At 48.6% G+C, this 13,014-nt stretch overlaps 1 protein-coding gene across 12 annotated transcripts in view; it reads left to right on the top strand.

Annotated features, from left to right (window-relative positions):
- The first annotated feature begins 2,239 nt into the window (after positions 1-2,239).
- AZIN2 (antizyme inhibitor 2) overlaps positions 2,240-13,014 on the top strand; it is a 47,590-nt gene continuing 36,815 nt past the window's right edge. For 6 of the 12 annotated variants that reach the window (XM_047793143.1, XM_047793133.1, XM_047793132.1 and 3 more), the window contains exons 1-3: positions 2,485-2,576; positions 3,230-3,407; positions 5,172-5,345. In XM_047793143.1, the coding sequence (XP_047649099.1) occupies positions 3,303-3,407; positions 5,172-5,345 (279 nt within the window). In that variant the 5' untranslated portion in view covers positions 2,485-2,576; positions 3,230-3,302. Of the gene's footprint in view, positions 2,364-2,455; positions 2,577-3,229; positions 3,408-5,171; positions 5,346-13,014 lie in introns of those variants that run through there. The other 6 variants (XM_047793135.1, XM_047793137.1, XM_047793144.1 and 3 more) reach the window with 5 other exon arrangements.

Here is a 13,014-nt window from a genome sequence, read left to right on the forward strand (position 1 = left end):
TGTTTCTTTTTACCTTTATTGATTCATTCAGTAAGCATATCGAATGTGCCTATTATGTGTCTACTATATGCCAGGTGATGAAAAGAGCTAGTGAGGCAGACTTAGACCATGGCATCCAAATAAAATCAGCGCAAAGAATGATTTTTAAAAAAATAGAGCCAAAGTTTGTTTGGGTGCCTCTCCCCTCCTCTTACTGTTATCTCTTCTTCTTCTTTTTTTTTTTGCCTCTTCTAGGGCCACTCCTGTGGCATATGGAAGTTCCCAGGTTAGGGAGTCTAATCGGAGCTGTAGCCGTGGGCCTACGCCAGAGCCACAGCAACGCCAGATCCAAGCCGCGTCTGCGACCTACACCACAGGTCATGGCAATGCCGGATCCTTAACCCACTGAGCAAGGTCAGGGATCAAACCCGCAACCTCATGGTTCCTACTCGGATTCGTTATCCTCTGCGCCATGACGGGCACTCCTGTTATCTCTTCTTGAGGGCTCTCTTTGAGGTTTTTGCCATGGCCACTCTGGTCTACTCCCTCCCTGTCAGCAGATGCTTGTTCTTAGGAGAACTTCAGTCACTAATACCATGATGCAAATGGCTACAGATCTCTCGAAGACTGGGCCTGAAAATGACCCCTCCTGTGAGGGTGACTGCCTCCCGAAAGGCTGTTCCTGTGCATAGGAAGCAAGAACGTTCCAGGCAGAAGGGCCCAGAGAAATCTTTCAGCATGGACAGTTTCAGTTCACAGGGAGAAATAAAGCCAGGTAGAAGTGGCGTCAGTAGGATGATCCAACCAAGGACATCCAGCAGTTATGTGGCCAGGCCGTGGCGGTCAGAAAATGGCTCTTCTAGACTCTGTGGTCACTGCTCTATACCATCTGTGTGCTGAGGATGCTTTGATGAGATTGTGTGGGGTGCCCTAAGGAGATACAGACACAGAACAAGAAGTGCCTCTGGCTTTCAAGAAGCCTACAGCTCAACAGGGGATATGAACACATATGTTAGACCAGAAGCCTCACTGATTGGAAATGCTGCCTTCACCGTATACCAAACTTTTTCAATATGCATGTTCTAGACTCTATTCTGTTCTACCACTGTCTCTTCCTGTGCCAGCACCATGCTGTTTAAAAGACCAGAACCGTATAAAATAGAGGATGTCCTCTTTCTTCTTTTTCAAGAATGCTTGGATGTTCTTGTACAATTATTGTTTCAGATTAACTTCTGAATTAGCTTTTGAGTAGTACAGAGAGTGACTCTTACTGAGCACTCTTTTTTTTACGCCAGGCACTGGGTGCTCTGAGAAGCCAGGCACTCAGTTCCTGTCCCTGGAAGCTCACAGACTAGCTGGGAAGTGTAACCCAACAAGAAGTGTAAAACAACAGGAATCTCACACCATGGGTGACAAAAGCCAGAAGAGTGAAGAGTCCATACAAATATGTGTTGAGAGTTCCACCGCTTCTCCAGGCTAGGAAAGTCATGGGAGGCTCATCAGAGGAGGTGACATATTGGACTTTGATGGATGTGCAGGAGCAGGAGTTCATGAGATGTAAAAGATAAGAAATGATTTGAGTTAAGGAAGTCAGAGAACGCTTCTCGGAGAAGGAGACACATTTTATTTGAGGAGTAGGAGTTTGCCAGATTCAGAAGGTAGGATGGAGGGAGGGGTTGCCCCGAGCTGGGAAAGTCACAAGAAGGAATTCTGAGACCATTTCATCTGGGTTTTGAGTTGGAGGAATCAAAGAAGATGCTGGAATAGTCAAATAAAAAGGATTTTATTAGGAAGGTAATACAAGGAAATATCATTTGACCTCGGCTTCCAGGGAGGAGTGGGCAGTTTACCGGTTTAGAGAGGAGAGGCACCATGAAGCTGAGGTAGTCCCAGAAAAGGCGGAAGCAAACAGGAAACCTCCTTGGCTTCCTCCTTACTCTAAGATCCAAGATTTAGAAGCTAAGGGTCCCACCGTGTAGATAGATGGTCGGGATTCTGAGCTGGCGGCGCTGCAGTTCTGATTTCCCAGTGCAGGATAGCGGTGGAGGGGTCTCGGCAGGATTGAGGGTCAGCCTTCCGGAGCGGACCCCCGGAGCTGAATGCTTTATGTCGGAATCGACCAATGGGATGCCGGCACCCAGTTGCCAAGGCTACGGAGGGTGGCCGAGCAGAGGCGGGGCCTGGATGCCAGGGGCGGGGTCTGGGCGGGGCTTATATAAGCGGGCTGCGGGTAGAAGGCGGGGCGTGGGGGTCAGTGGCTGCTGGGCGGGCGGGGCGCAGGCCGCGGGGCCCGAGCCCGGGGGAGCGAGCGAGCGGAGGCGCAGAGGAGCAGATTCACTCGCTGGGGAGACCTATGGGCCGAAGCCGTGTAAATGCGTTTTAAGGCGAGTGCGGGGAGTGGCTCGGGGAGCCTGGGGAGCGGGCGCTCGCGGCTCCAGTGCTGACCTGCTCCCCGGCCCCTCTTGCCTCCTCTCAGCAGGGGCCTCGGCTCCGCAACTGCCACTCCTTCTCGGGGTGTTGCACAAGTTTCGAGGTTACCGGTGACCCCCCCTAGCAGCGCGCCTGGTTCTGGCCCCCGCGAAGGAGGACGGGGCTTGGTAAGCGGACCTCGGGGGGCGGGACCTCGGCCCTGCACTCGGGAAGGCTCACCTGGGCAGAATTTCAGCCTTGGGTTCTTGCCTGGGAGCCCGGGCCCCCACCCACCAGGTGGAACCCCCATGCACGCTTAGAATACTAGCATGTCAGGACCAGCCCGACCCCCATTTCGAAACGGTGAAACTGAGGCTCCGAGAGGGGACGGGGCGTACCCAAGGTCACGCGGCAAGAGAGCAGACCCTAACCTCAGCTTTCGAGTGGAGATGCCTAGGTGGGGCCAAGCGCAGCCACTTCAGGTGGGCGTGGTCAGGATGGCGGGAGGCACCTGGAAATTTACCTACTCGGCTTTCCTGCTCCTTTCTCTCTCTTTCTTTCCCTTTTGCTAAAACTCGAATTTCAGAACTGGAAAAGATCACCAAAACAATTCGTCCATTTTACAGATGGGGGACTGAGGCTCAGAGAGGCAATGACATCTAGGCAGATAATGCCTTGTCCCGGTCCAGGATTCTTAATCGTCCCCACTCTTCCCAGTGAACCTAAGCTCCCCAGGCTTGTGCTGAGGGCAGGGTGTGACAGGACGGGGCGCCCTGGCCTGGGGAGGTGAGGGGCGCAGCGGAGGCCAGGCCCCCAGCGGCCCCCTCACTCTCCCCCGCAGTGTGTTGCATACTTTCTAAGGCGGCCGGAGGCATCGGCAACTCCATCCAGCCCACCGGCTCCTCCTCCTCGGCATGGCTGGCTACCTGAGTGAAACGGACTTTGTGATGGTGGAGGAGGGCTTCAGCACCAGAGACCTGCTGGAGGAGCTCACTCTGGGGGCCTCACAGGCCACCACGGTGAGGGTCTGGGAGTGGGGGGGTGGGCCCTCTGTTCCCCCAGCAGGCCAAGCTGCCCCTTAGGGCCCTCATCTTCTTTCACTTATTTGGTATTCAGTCCTTGGTATTTGCGAGAGGCTCATTTTATCTCCAAATTCCTGGTCCTTGTCCCTAAACCTGCCCCTCCTGTGTCCCCCGCCTTCATAAACCACACCACCATCACCTGCCCAGCCTTCTAAGTCAGGAACCTGGGAGTCCTTACATCCCCCTCCCACAGCTGGGCACCACTAAGCTCTGTGGATTCGGCCTCCTTAAATTACCTTGCCGTGTGCGCTTCTGGAATTTCACTTGGTAGTTTAGGCCTCATATCTCTAAAGGCTCCCTAATCTTTTCTTTCCCTCACTTCACTCCCTTCAACTTTATCATAGCTCTGCTCAAAATCAGAATTCTTGGGAGTTCCCATTGTGGCTTAGTGGGTTAAGAACCCAACTAGTATCCATGAGGATGCCGGTTCTATCCCTGGCCTCGCTCAGTGGGTTAAGGTTCCGGTGTTGCTGTGAGCTTTGCTCTGGGTTGCAAATGCAGCTTGGATCTGGCATTGCTGTGGCTGTGGCATACGTAGGGCAGCAGCTACAACTCTGATTTGACCCCTAGCCTGGGAACTTCCACAGGTTCGGCCCTAAGAGGCAAAAAAATAAAATGAAATAAATTTAAAAAATAAAATAAAAATAATAATAATAATCAGAATTCTTTGGGAGTTTCCCTCTGCCGACAGGATCCAAGTCAGAACCCTCTGCCTTCATAGCCCCATGTCTGACTTTTCCCACAGTATATATTATCTTCCATCAGAGCTGGGCCAGTCTACTCATATTTTCCAGTGATTCCACGTGCTCCACCATCACTCCTTTGCCCAGGCTTCTCCCTGGAACACCCATCTCCCAGCCTCTCTTTCTTACCTACTTTCATTCATTGCTTATTACTCATCTGGGTCACCTTTTCCTGATTACCCCAGGCAGATTTTGTATTTTCCTTCTCCATAGCCCCCACTGCATTTTGTAGAAACTCCTGTTTAGTATTTACTGAATGGGCTTGTAATTGCTTAAAGGGTTAGTTCTCATCCAGACCGAAGCCCTTTCAGAACTAGAGCCCTGTCTGGTCTTTTCTGTACCTTACTTAGCATACTTGATAAGTACACTTAGACACCAAGTGGGCATCAGTAAAAAAAGTGTTGCATAGAAGGGAAACTGCATCCCAGGAAAGGGTTAAGTCATGTGATCTCACCCATGGCCACACACATGTTCAACCCTCCACAGCCAGTTGTCCGAGGGCATGGGTGCTGTGGCAGTGGGACTACCTCAAGACTTCATTGAAAGCCAGTGACTGTAGGCTCTAGCTTTGGTCTTCAAGGAATTAATCTTTTTCTGGAGGAGGCATGTATATATACACAGCTCTGTTACTTTGGAAGTATGTACAAAATGCAATGAGAGCATTAAAGGCAGAGTTGCCTTATTGGTTTGGGAAAAAGCAGGGTTTCAGCTAAATCTTGAAGGTAGATTAGGAATTTGCCAGACAGTTGTGGGAGAAGGGTATTCTACATGGAGGGCAGGTGGGAATGAAGGCTAGGATAGAGCTGGAGTTTGAGCTGCCCTGAGGGGAGGGGCTGGAGCTGGATGGCAGAGCCTGGGATGTACTGTAGGCTTGGGGAGGGAGCCCCAGAGAACTTTAAGGCAGGAGGCTTGGGGGGTCCTTGGGTGGGGTCTCATATTCACCCTTGTTGTTGTACAGGACAAGGTTTCTGCCTTCTTCTTGGCCGACCTGGGTGCTGTAGTGAGGAAGCACTTCTACTTTCTGAAGTGCCTGCCACGAGTCCGACCCTTTTACGCTGTCAAGTGCAACAGCAGCCCAGGCGTGCTGAAGGTCCTGGCTGAGCTGGGGCTGGGCTTCAGCTGTGCCAACAAGGTGAGCCCCTGCCCCCCACTGGTGCACTGACCCTCGCTGCCTACTGAACACACACGTGGCCTGGCTGCTGTGGGTGGACCTGAAGCAGAGGGACCTGCAATTGGCCCCTGCCCTCCTGGGAAGGGCCACCCATGTGAGAGGGGTTTAAGGGATGAGGGAGAAACAAGCTTAGAATTTGCCAGCCTTGACGTTCCAAATCAGAACCAAGTGCATCCCTTGGTAGGTGGGTCACTTTTTTTTTTTTTTTTGTCTTTTTGACTTTTCTAGGGCCACTCCCACGGCATATGGAGGTTCCTAGACTAGGGGTCTAATTGGAGCTGTTGCTGCTGGCCTATGCCAGAGCCACAGCAATGTGGGATCCCAGCTGCATCTGTGACCTACACCACAGCTCAAGGCAATGCCGGATCCTTAACCCACTGAGCAAGGCCAGGGATCGAACCCGCAACCTCATGATTTCTAGTTGGATTCGTTAACCACTGCGCCATGACAGGAACTCCGGGTCACCTTTTTAATGGATTTGCAGACTTCTCAGCACGTGTGTCCCTTGGTAGGTGGGTCACCTTTTTAATTTTGGATTTGCAGATTTCTCAGCACAGGACTATATGTGGTATGCTTCCAATTAAAACCAAACCAAACCAAACCAGCTTTTTTAATCATTGGTTTTGTTTTTTCTTTTTTTCTTTTTTTGTCTTTTTGTTGTTGTTGTTGCTGTTGCTATTTCTTGGGCCGCTCCCAGCGGCATATGGAGGTTCCCAGGCTAGGGGTTGAATCTGAGCTGTAGCCACCGGCCTACGCCAGAGCCACAGCAACGCGGGATCCGAGCCGCGTCTGCAACCTACGCCACAGCTCACGGCAACGCCGGATCGCAAACCCACTGAGCAAGGGCAGGGACCGAATCCGCAACCTCACGGTTCCTAGTCGGATTCGTTAACCACTGCGCCATGATGGGAACTCCTGTTTTTTCTTTTATAATCTTAATAAGTGACTGTACATTTTCTTAACTAATCCTTTTAGAGTTTTGTTGTTGTTGCCAGTTCTGCATTTCTAATTTGATGAACACTGTTGTCTTAATACCCTCCTGCTCTCTTACTTTGCTTATTTACTCTCATTCTCTGAAACTCCCACACTGTGCTAGACACTGCGAAGTAGAGTTGGCAATACAGTGTGGAGTGAAATAGACTCTGGTCCTTGAGTTGAAGGCTTCACTTTTCTATTTTCCTTTTGTTCTGACTTCATAAAAGCCTTTAAAGCTATAAAGTTTTCTCAGCGTACAGCTCTGGACATACTTATTCATTCAGCAAACATTTACTGAGCACCTGCTGTGAGGCCAAGGACTTTCCTAGGTGGGGATTTAGCAAGGGAACAAAACAAAGCAAAAAAAAAAGCCCTTCCTTCGTGGCGCTTGCTTTCTAAAGAACAGACAAGTTAAATGATGAAAATCTATGGTATTTTGGATGGTAAAAGCTGTGAAGAAGATTAAAGGGGGAAAGGGAAGTGGGGGAGAGACATGAATGTTGGGAGAGAGGATTGTGCTCTGAGATAGTTTGGCCAGGGAAGGCTTCACTGAGATTTGAACGAAGGTCTGAAGGAAGCAAAGGATCCAGCCAGGTGGATAACCAGGGGAAGAGCAGTCCAGGCAGAAGGACCAGCAAGTGCAAAAGCCCTGAGGTGGCAGCAAGCCTGGTGGGCATTTAGTTTGTGATATTATTATTACTGTTATTTTTCAATGATTAGTCATGATTATTTTGAGGAAGAACCCCTTTTAAGCCCTGGTCAGCAATATAGCTGGGTGTTGTGAGGAGGATTCTAGAAAGGGATTCTGGAGGAAACAGAAGGGGAGCTTGCCTGGGCAGGATACAGGGATGCAGGGATTCCAGCGGGGAGAGCAGTGTGCACCATGGTGGAACACACAGATTCGCCTTTATCAGAGATGCATGTTAACGTCCTCAGTGGTCAATGGGCCTCCTTCATGTCACCTGCAGGGCCCCTTTGCTTCAGCTCTTGCTCTGCACAGCTAGTTTCATGCATGCCCCACATAAAGCTCCTTGAGGTGTCTAAGGGGAGAGATGGCCATTTTGCAGTTGAGGAAACTGGGGGCCAGCTGCAGAGCAGCATACTTGGGAAGTCCTTGGGTCCTTGGTCACAGGGTTAGGATGTTCCCCCCTGCAGCATGCTAAGCCTCCACTCTGACTGAGGAGGAAGGGGACTCTTTTCCTGCCCCCTTGGTCTAGGCGTGAAGAAGAGGACTGAAGCCCACTGACTAGAGTCTTCTGCTTCTGAAAACCCAGAGAGGGGGGGCACTGTTCTTGGCCCCCAGGGCTGGCCTCCGAAGGGCAGAGCCGTGGGTGCTAGGGCTTAGAAGTCAGTGGAGGACATTAAAAGCATCTCTGGTCTGCCAAGGGATCCAGGCGCTTTGCCAAGCATCTTCTGTACATGATTTCATTTTATTCTCGCCACAACCCTGTGAGGTAATTATTAGCATCGTGATTCTGACAACAGCCCTGTGAGGAAGCAGGTACCCTATAAGGAAAGGAGGCTTGAGGGACATCAGCGGTTGAGTGATGCACTAGGCAGGGGTCGTTTAAGTATGACAAGGGTCTCTGACTCTATTGCTGCTGTCTTCTCCAAGGTCCTCGGGGAGGGGATGGCAGAACCGGGACCCTTCCCTGTAGGTGGGGTCACGTCGCTCTTGGGTGCATGCATTTACTGAGAGGTGGCTCCTGGAGGCACAGCTTTTCTTGGAAGGCCGAGGCTGCCCTCTTCTGGTGGCTGTAGTGGTGGCCAGGCTGTACTGCACCATGGCTTTGCAGACACTGACCTAGGTTTAGGTGTGAGCTGGGGCTGGGTGTACAGCCATGCATGTATCAGACAGGCTCCAGGGTCAAGGGCACCCGGCAGGCATTGCACAGGGCTCTGTGTCCCCCCTCCCCCCACCGCTTCCCAAGGACTTTGTCATCTCTCCCGCCCCCTCCCTTGTCCTCTCCTGCTCTTTCCCTCAGCATCCTCCCATCTTCCCTGGACACCACATGGTCCCCTAGCCCAATCCCTTGCTCTGTCTTCATGGCCAAACTGAATTGTCTACACTTGCCCGTTTCCACTCCTTAAACCACTGCTCCCTGTCCTCCATTCATCATTTCAAGGAATCTCCTCTTACCAAGTCCCCAGCGATCTCCCAGATCCAGTGAGCACTTTATTTTAAACATTCATTTTGAATTATTCAAATAATACATTGATTTATTTGCAAAAAAAAGCAGAATATCAGTTTTAGCTCTCCAAAGATAATCGCCATCCTGAGTTCGAGTTTGGTGGGTAACTAGTATTCAAAAAACACTTACCAATATGATCCATAGAAAACATACAAAATGTCTTGTGATTTTGTGAAAAAAAAAAAAAAAAGATGTTCATGTGGTCGGTACTGGAACACAATGGCTTTAAATCCAGTAGATTTTGGCGATCTGTCTGTGTTGATGTATTTAGACCTTGTAGGGTACTTTCCTTGGTCCTTCTACTTTTTGTTCTCACCATAAAAGAGGTGGTTATTTTATTTGTTTTTTGTTTTTGCGTGTGTGTGCTGAGAACATTGTACATGAGATCTACCTTCTTATATTTTTACCTGTGTAACGTGGAATTGTTAACTACGGGCACCGCGTTGTACAGCAGTTCTCTAGAACTTATTCCTCTTGCAGAACTGACAGTTTATGTGCATTGAATAGCAGCTCCCCCTTCACAACACGTTCTTTTAAAAAACACAGGCAGGAGTTCCCGTCATGGCTCAGTGATTAACGAATCCAACTAGTATCCATGAGGACGTGGGTTCAATCCCTGGCCTCGCTCAGTGGGTTATCTGGCATTGCTGTGAGTTGCTGTGTAGGTCACAGACATGGCTCCGATCCCTCATTGCTGTGGCTGTGGCATAGGCCAGCAGCTACAGCTCCGATTCGACCCCTAGCCTGGAAACCTCCATATGCTGCGGGTGCAGCCTTAAAAAGACAAAAGACAAAAATAAATAAATAAATAAAAATAAAAACACAGGCATACCTTAGAGATATTGCGGGCTGGGTTCCAGACCACTACAATCACATGAATATCTCAATAAAGCGAGTCACCTGATTTTTTTTTGGTTTCCCAGTGCATAGAAAAGTTATGTTTACACTATCCTATAGTCTATTTGGTGTGAAATAGCACTATGTCTAAAAAAACCAACATACGTACCTTAATTTAACAATCCCTTACTATTAAAAATGTTATCATCTGAGTCTTCAGCAAATCATAATCTTTTTGCTGGTGGAGGGTCTTGCCTCGATGTTGGTGGTTGCTGATGGATCGGGGTGGGGGTTGCTGAAGTTTGGGGCAGCTGTGGTAACTTCTTTTTTTTAATGGCTGTGGCAGCACCTGCAGCAAATGGACGTTCCCAGGCCAGGGACTGAATCCGAGCTGCAGCTGTGACCGACACCAATAGCTGCGGCAATGCCCAGATCCTTTAACCCACTGTGCCAGGCTGGGGGTCAAATCTGTACCTCTGCAGTGACCTGAGCAGCTGCAGCTGGATTCTTAACCCACTATGCGACAGCAGGGACTCCTATGGCAACTTCTTAAGATAAGACTCTTCCTTTCACTTGAACACTTAGAGGTCATTGTGGGGTTATTAATTGGCCTAATTTCAATGTTGTTGGGTTGGTGTGTCTCAGGGAATAGGGAAGCCCAAGGACAGGGAGAGAGATGGGCAATGGCTGGTGGGTGGAGCAGTCAGAACACAAAGCATTTATCCATTAAGTTCACTGTCTCAAATGAGTGCGGTTTGTCTTCCCAAACAATTAGAATAGCAACATCAAAGATCACTGATCACAGATCACCATTACAAATATAACACTGAAAACATGTAAAATATCACGAGAGTTACCCAGATGTGCCATAGAGACATGAAGTGAGCAAATGCTGTTGGAAAAATGGAGCTAATAGACTTGCTGGATGCAAGGTTGCCACAAACTTTCAATTTTGTAAAAACCATAATATCTGAGAAGCACAAAAAAGTGAGGGGAAATAAAATGAGATCTGCCTATACTCCACAATAACTGTGCTCTTAGTTTTACAAGCTTTGGAAGTGTAGTCAATGAAAGTGGCCACTGCTGTGAGCCTGCTGAGCCTTCTTCCCAGGGTGCCTCTGATGGCTCCTGCACAGACTCAAACTGCAAGACAGCATTTGCTTAGACAGAAATGGCGTAATATGGGGAGAGGGAGGGAGTAGGAGGGATCAGGAGCTTGGGGTTAACGGATGCAACTATTGCTCTTGGAATGGATTTACAATGAGATCCTGCTCTGTAGCATTGAGAACCATGTCTAGTTACTTACATCTCAACACAACAATGGGAGGAAAAAAATATGTATACATGTATGTGTAACTTGGTTTCCATGCTGTACAGCGGAAAAAATTTAAAAAAAAAAAAAAAAAGAATTCAGGTCATAAATATTCATTAGGGGGAAAAAAGAAAAGAAAAAGAAAAAAGAAATGGCATAATCACCCTCATCCTGTTCTGCCTTTTCTGGAGTCACTCATTCCTCCCCTCTCTGCAGGTCCTGTGCCAGTTCTTCCCGCTCTCTGACTTGGGGAGTTCCTCTGGATTCCAGCTCAGGCTCCCCTCTCTTGTAAACCCTCCGTCTTCTTAGGGGATTTCATCATCTCTCATGGCTTCAAATACCCCCAATATGCCACCACCTCACCCGTTTTGATCTCCAGCCCACCAAACCCTACCTACCCAGATGCTGACTTTGATGCCACAGGATGCCTGGAACCCAGCCTGTTCAGACACACTCATGATCTTCCCTTCAAGGGGCCCCAGGATCTGCTGGGCAAGGAGTCCCTGAAGGCTTCTTACCCCACACCCCCATGTGCAATCCGTCACCAAGTGTGCCAGCCCTATCTCCAGATCATACCTCTCCCTCTTGTCTTTCTTTCTTTTTCTTTAGGGCCACACTCTTGGTATATGGAAGTTCCTAGGCTAGGGGTTGACTTGGAGCTGTAGCTGCCAGCCTACACTGCAGCCACAGCAACCCTGGGATCCAAACCTCGTCTGTGACCTATACCACAGCTCACTGCAATGCCACTGAGCAAAGTGGATCGAACCCATGTCCTCACAGATACTAGTCAGTTTTGTTACCTCTAAGCCACGACTGGAACTCCTCCCCTCCCCTAGCACGGCCTGTCATGTTTCCAAGGGCGGTTGTGACTATCTCCCAGAATTCTCCAAGGCCCTTCCTTGGTCTATTTTCACGTGGTTGCTGGAATGATATGCATTAGAACTTACATTCAAAATGCACATCTGGGGAGTTCCCATTGTGGCTCAGTGGGTTAAGAACCTGACTAATATCCATGAGGATGCAGGTTCAATCCCTGGCCTCATTCAGTGGATTAAGGATCTGGCATTGCTGTGAGCTGTGGCATAGGTTGCATATGTGGCTTAGATCTGGTATTGCTGTGCCTGCGGTGTAGACTGACAGCTGTAACTCTGATTCAACTCCTTGCCCAGGAATTTCCACATGCCCCGGGTGTGGCCCTAAAAAGAAAACAAACAAACCAAAATTCACATCCGATCATGTCTTTTCCTCTCTTGAGACCCTTCAAACTGGTTCCCACGGCCTTCAGGGTCAAATATAAACCCCATCGGCCTTCTTGGTCTCCCCATTAGCTCTGCCTGCCTCCCTCCACCCTCATCTTCCCCCACTGTGGTCACCCCACCCAGGCCACCCCAGCATCCTCTGTCCCTTGATCAAGAATGTGTTCTGAGGCACATTTTTGCTCAACTGCCACATAGGCTGCTTCCTCTAGAAACATTCTTTCCTTCCATTTGAGCCTGGCCAAAGCCTCCTGTGGGGCTCAGCTGAAATTTTTTTTTTAAAACTTATATATGTTGATTTATAATATCATTTTGTTTCAGATGTATGACAAAGTGATTCAGTTATACATATATATATAAGAATATATATATTCTTTTTTGATTCTTTTTGCCATAGTTTATTACAAAATATTAACTACACTCCCTGTGTAGTTATACAGTAAATCCTTATTGTTTATTTTATGTATGGTGGTATGCATCTGTTAATCTCATACTCCCAATTTATCCCTCTCCTTGTCATCCCCTTTAGCAACCATAAGTTTGTTTTCTATGTCTGTGAGTCTGGTTCTGTTTTGTAGATAGGTTCATTTGTGCCATATTTTAGATTCCACCTATAAGCGATATCATATGGTATTTGTCTTTCTCTTTCTGACTTACTTCATTTAGTATGATCATCTCTAGGTTCATCTGTGTTGCTGCAAATGGCATTATTTCATTCTTTTTTTAAATGTCTGAGTAGTATTCCATAGTATATGCGTACCACATCTTTTTTATCCATTCCTCTATTGATGGACATTTAGGTTGCTTCCATGTCTTGGCTCTTGTCAGTAGTGCTGCTGTGAACACTGGGGTGCATTTATCTTTTCAAATTAGAGTTTACATCATTTTCAGATGTATGCCTGGGAGTGGGATTGTTGGATCATAGGGTAGTTCTATATATATATTTTTGTCTTTTTGCCTTTTCTAGAGCCGTTTCCCACGGCATATGGAGGTTTCCAGGTTAGGGGTCTAATCGGAGCTGTAGACGCTGGCCTATGCCAGAGCCACAGCAATGTGGG

The sequence above is a fragment of the Phacochoerus africanus genome, chromosome 8, assembly GCF_016906955.1.
Source record: "Phacochoerus africanus isolate WHEZ1 chromosome 8, ROS_Pafr_v1, whole genome shotgun sequence".
Classification (NCBI taxonomy): domain Eukaryota; kingdom Metazoa; phylum Chordata; class Mammalia; order Artiodactyla; family Suidae; genus Phacochoerus; species Phacochoerus africanus.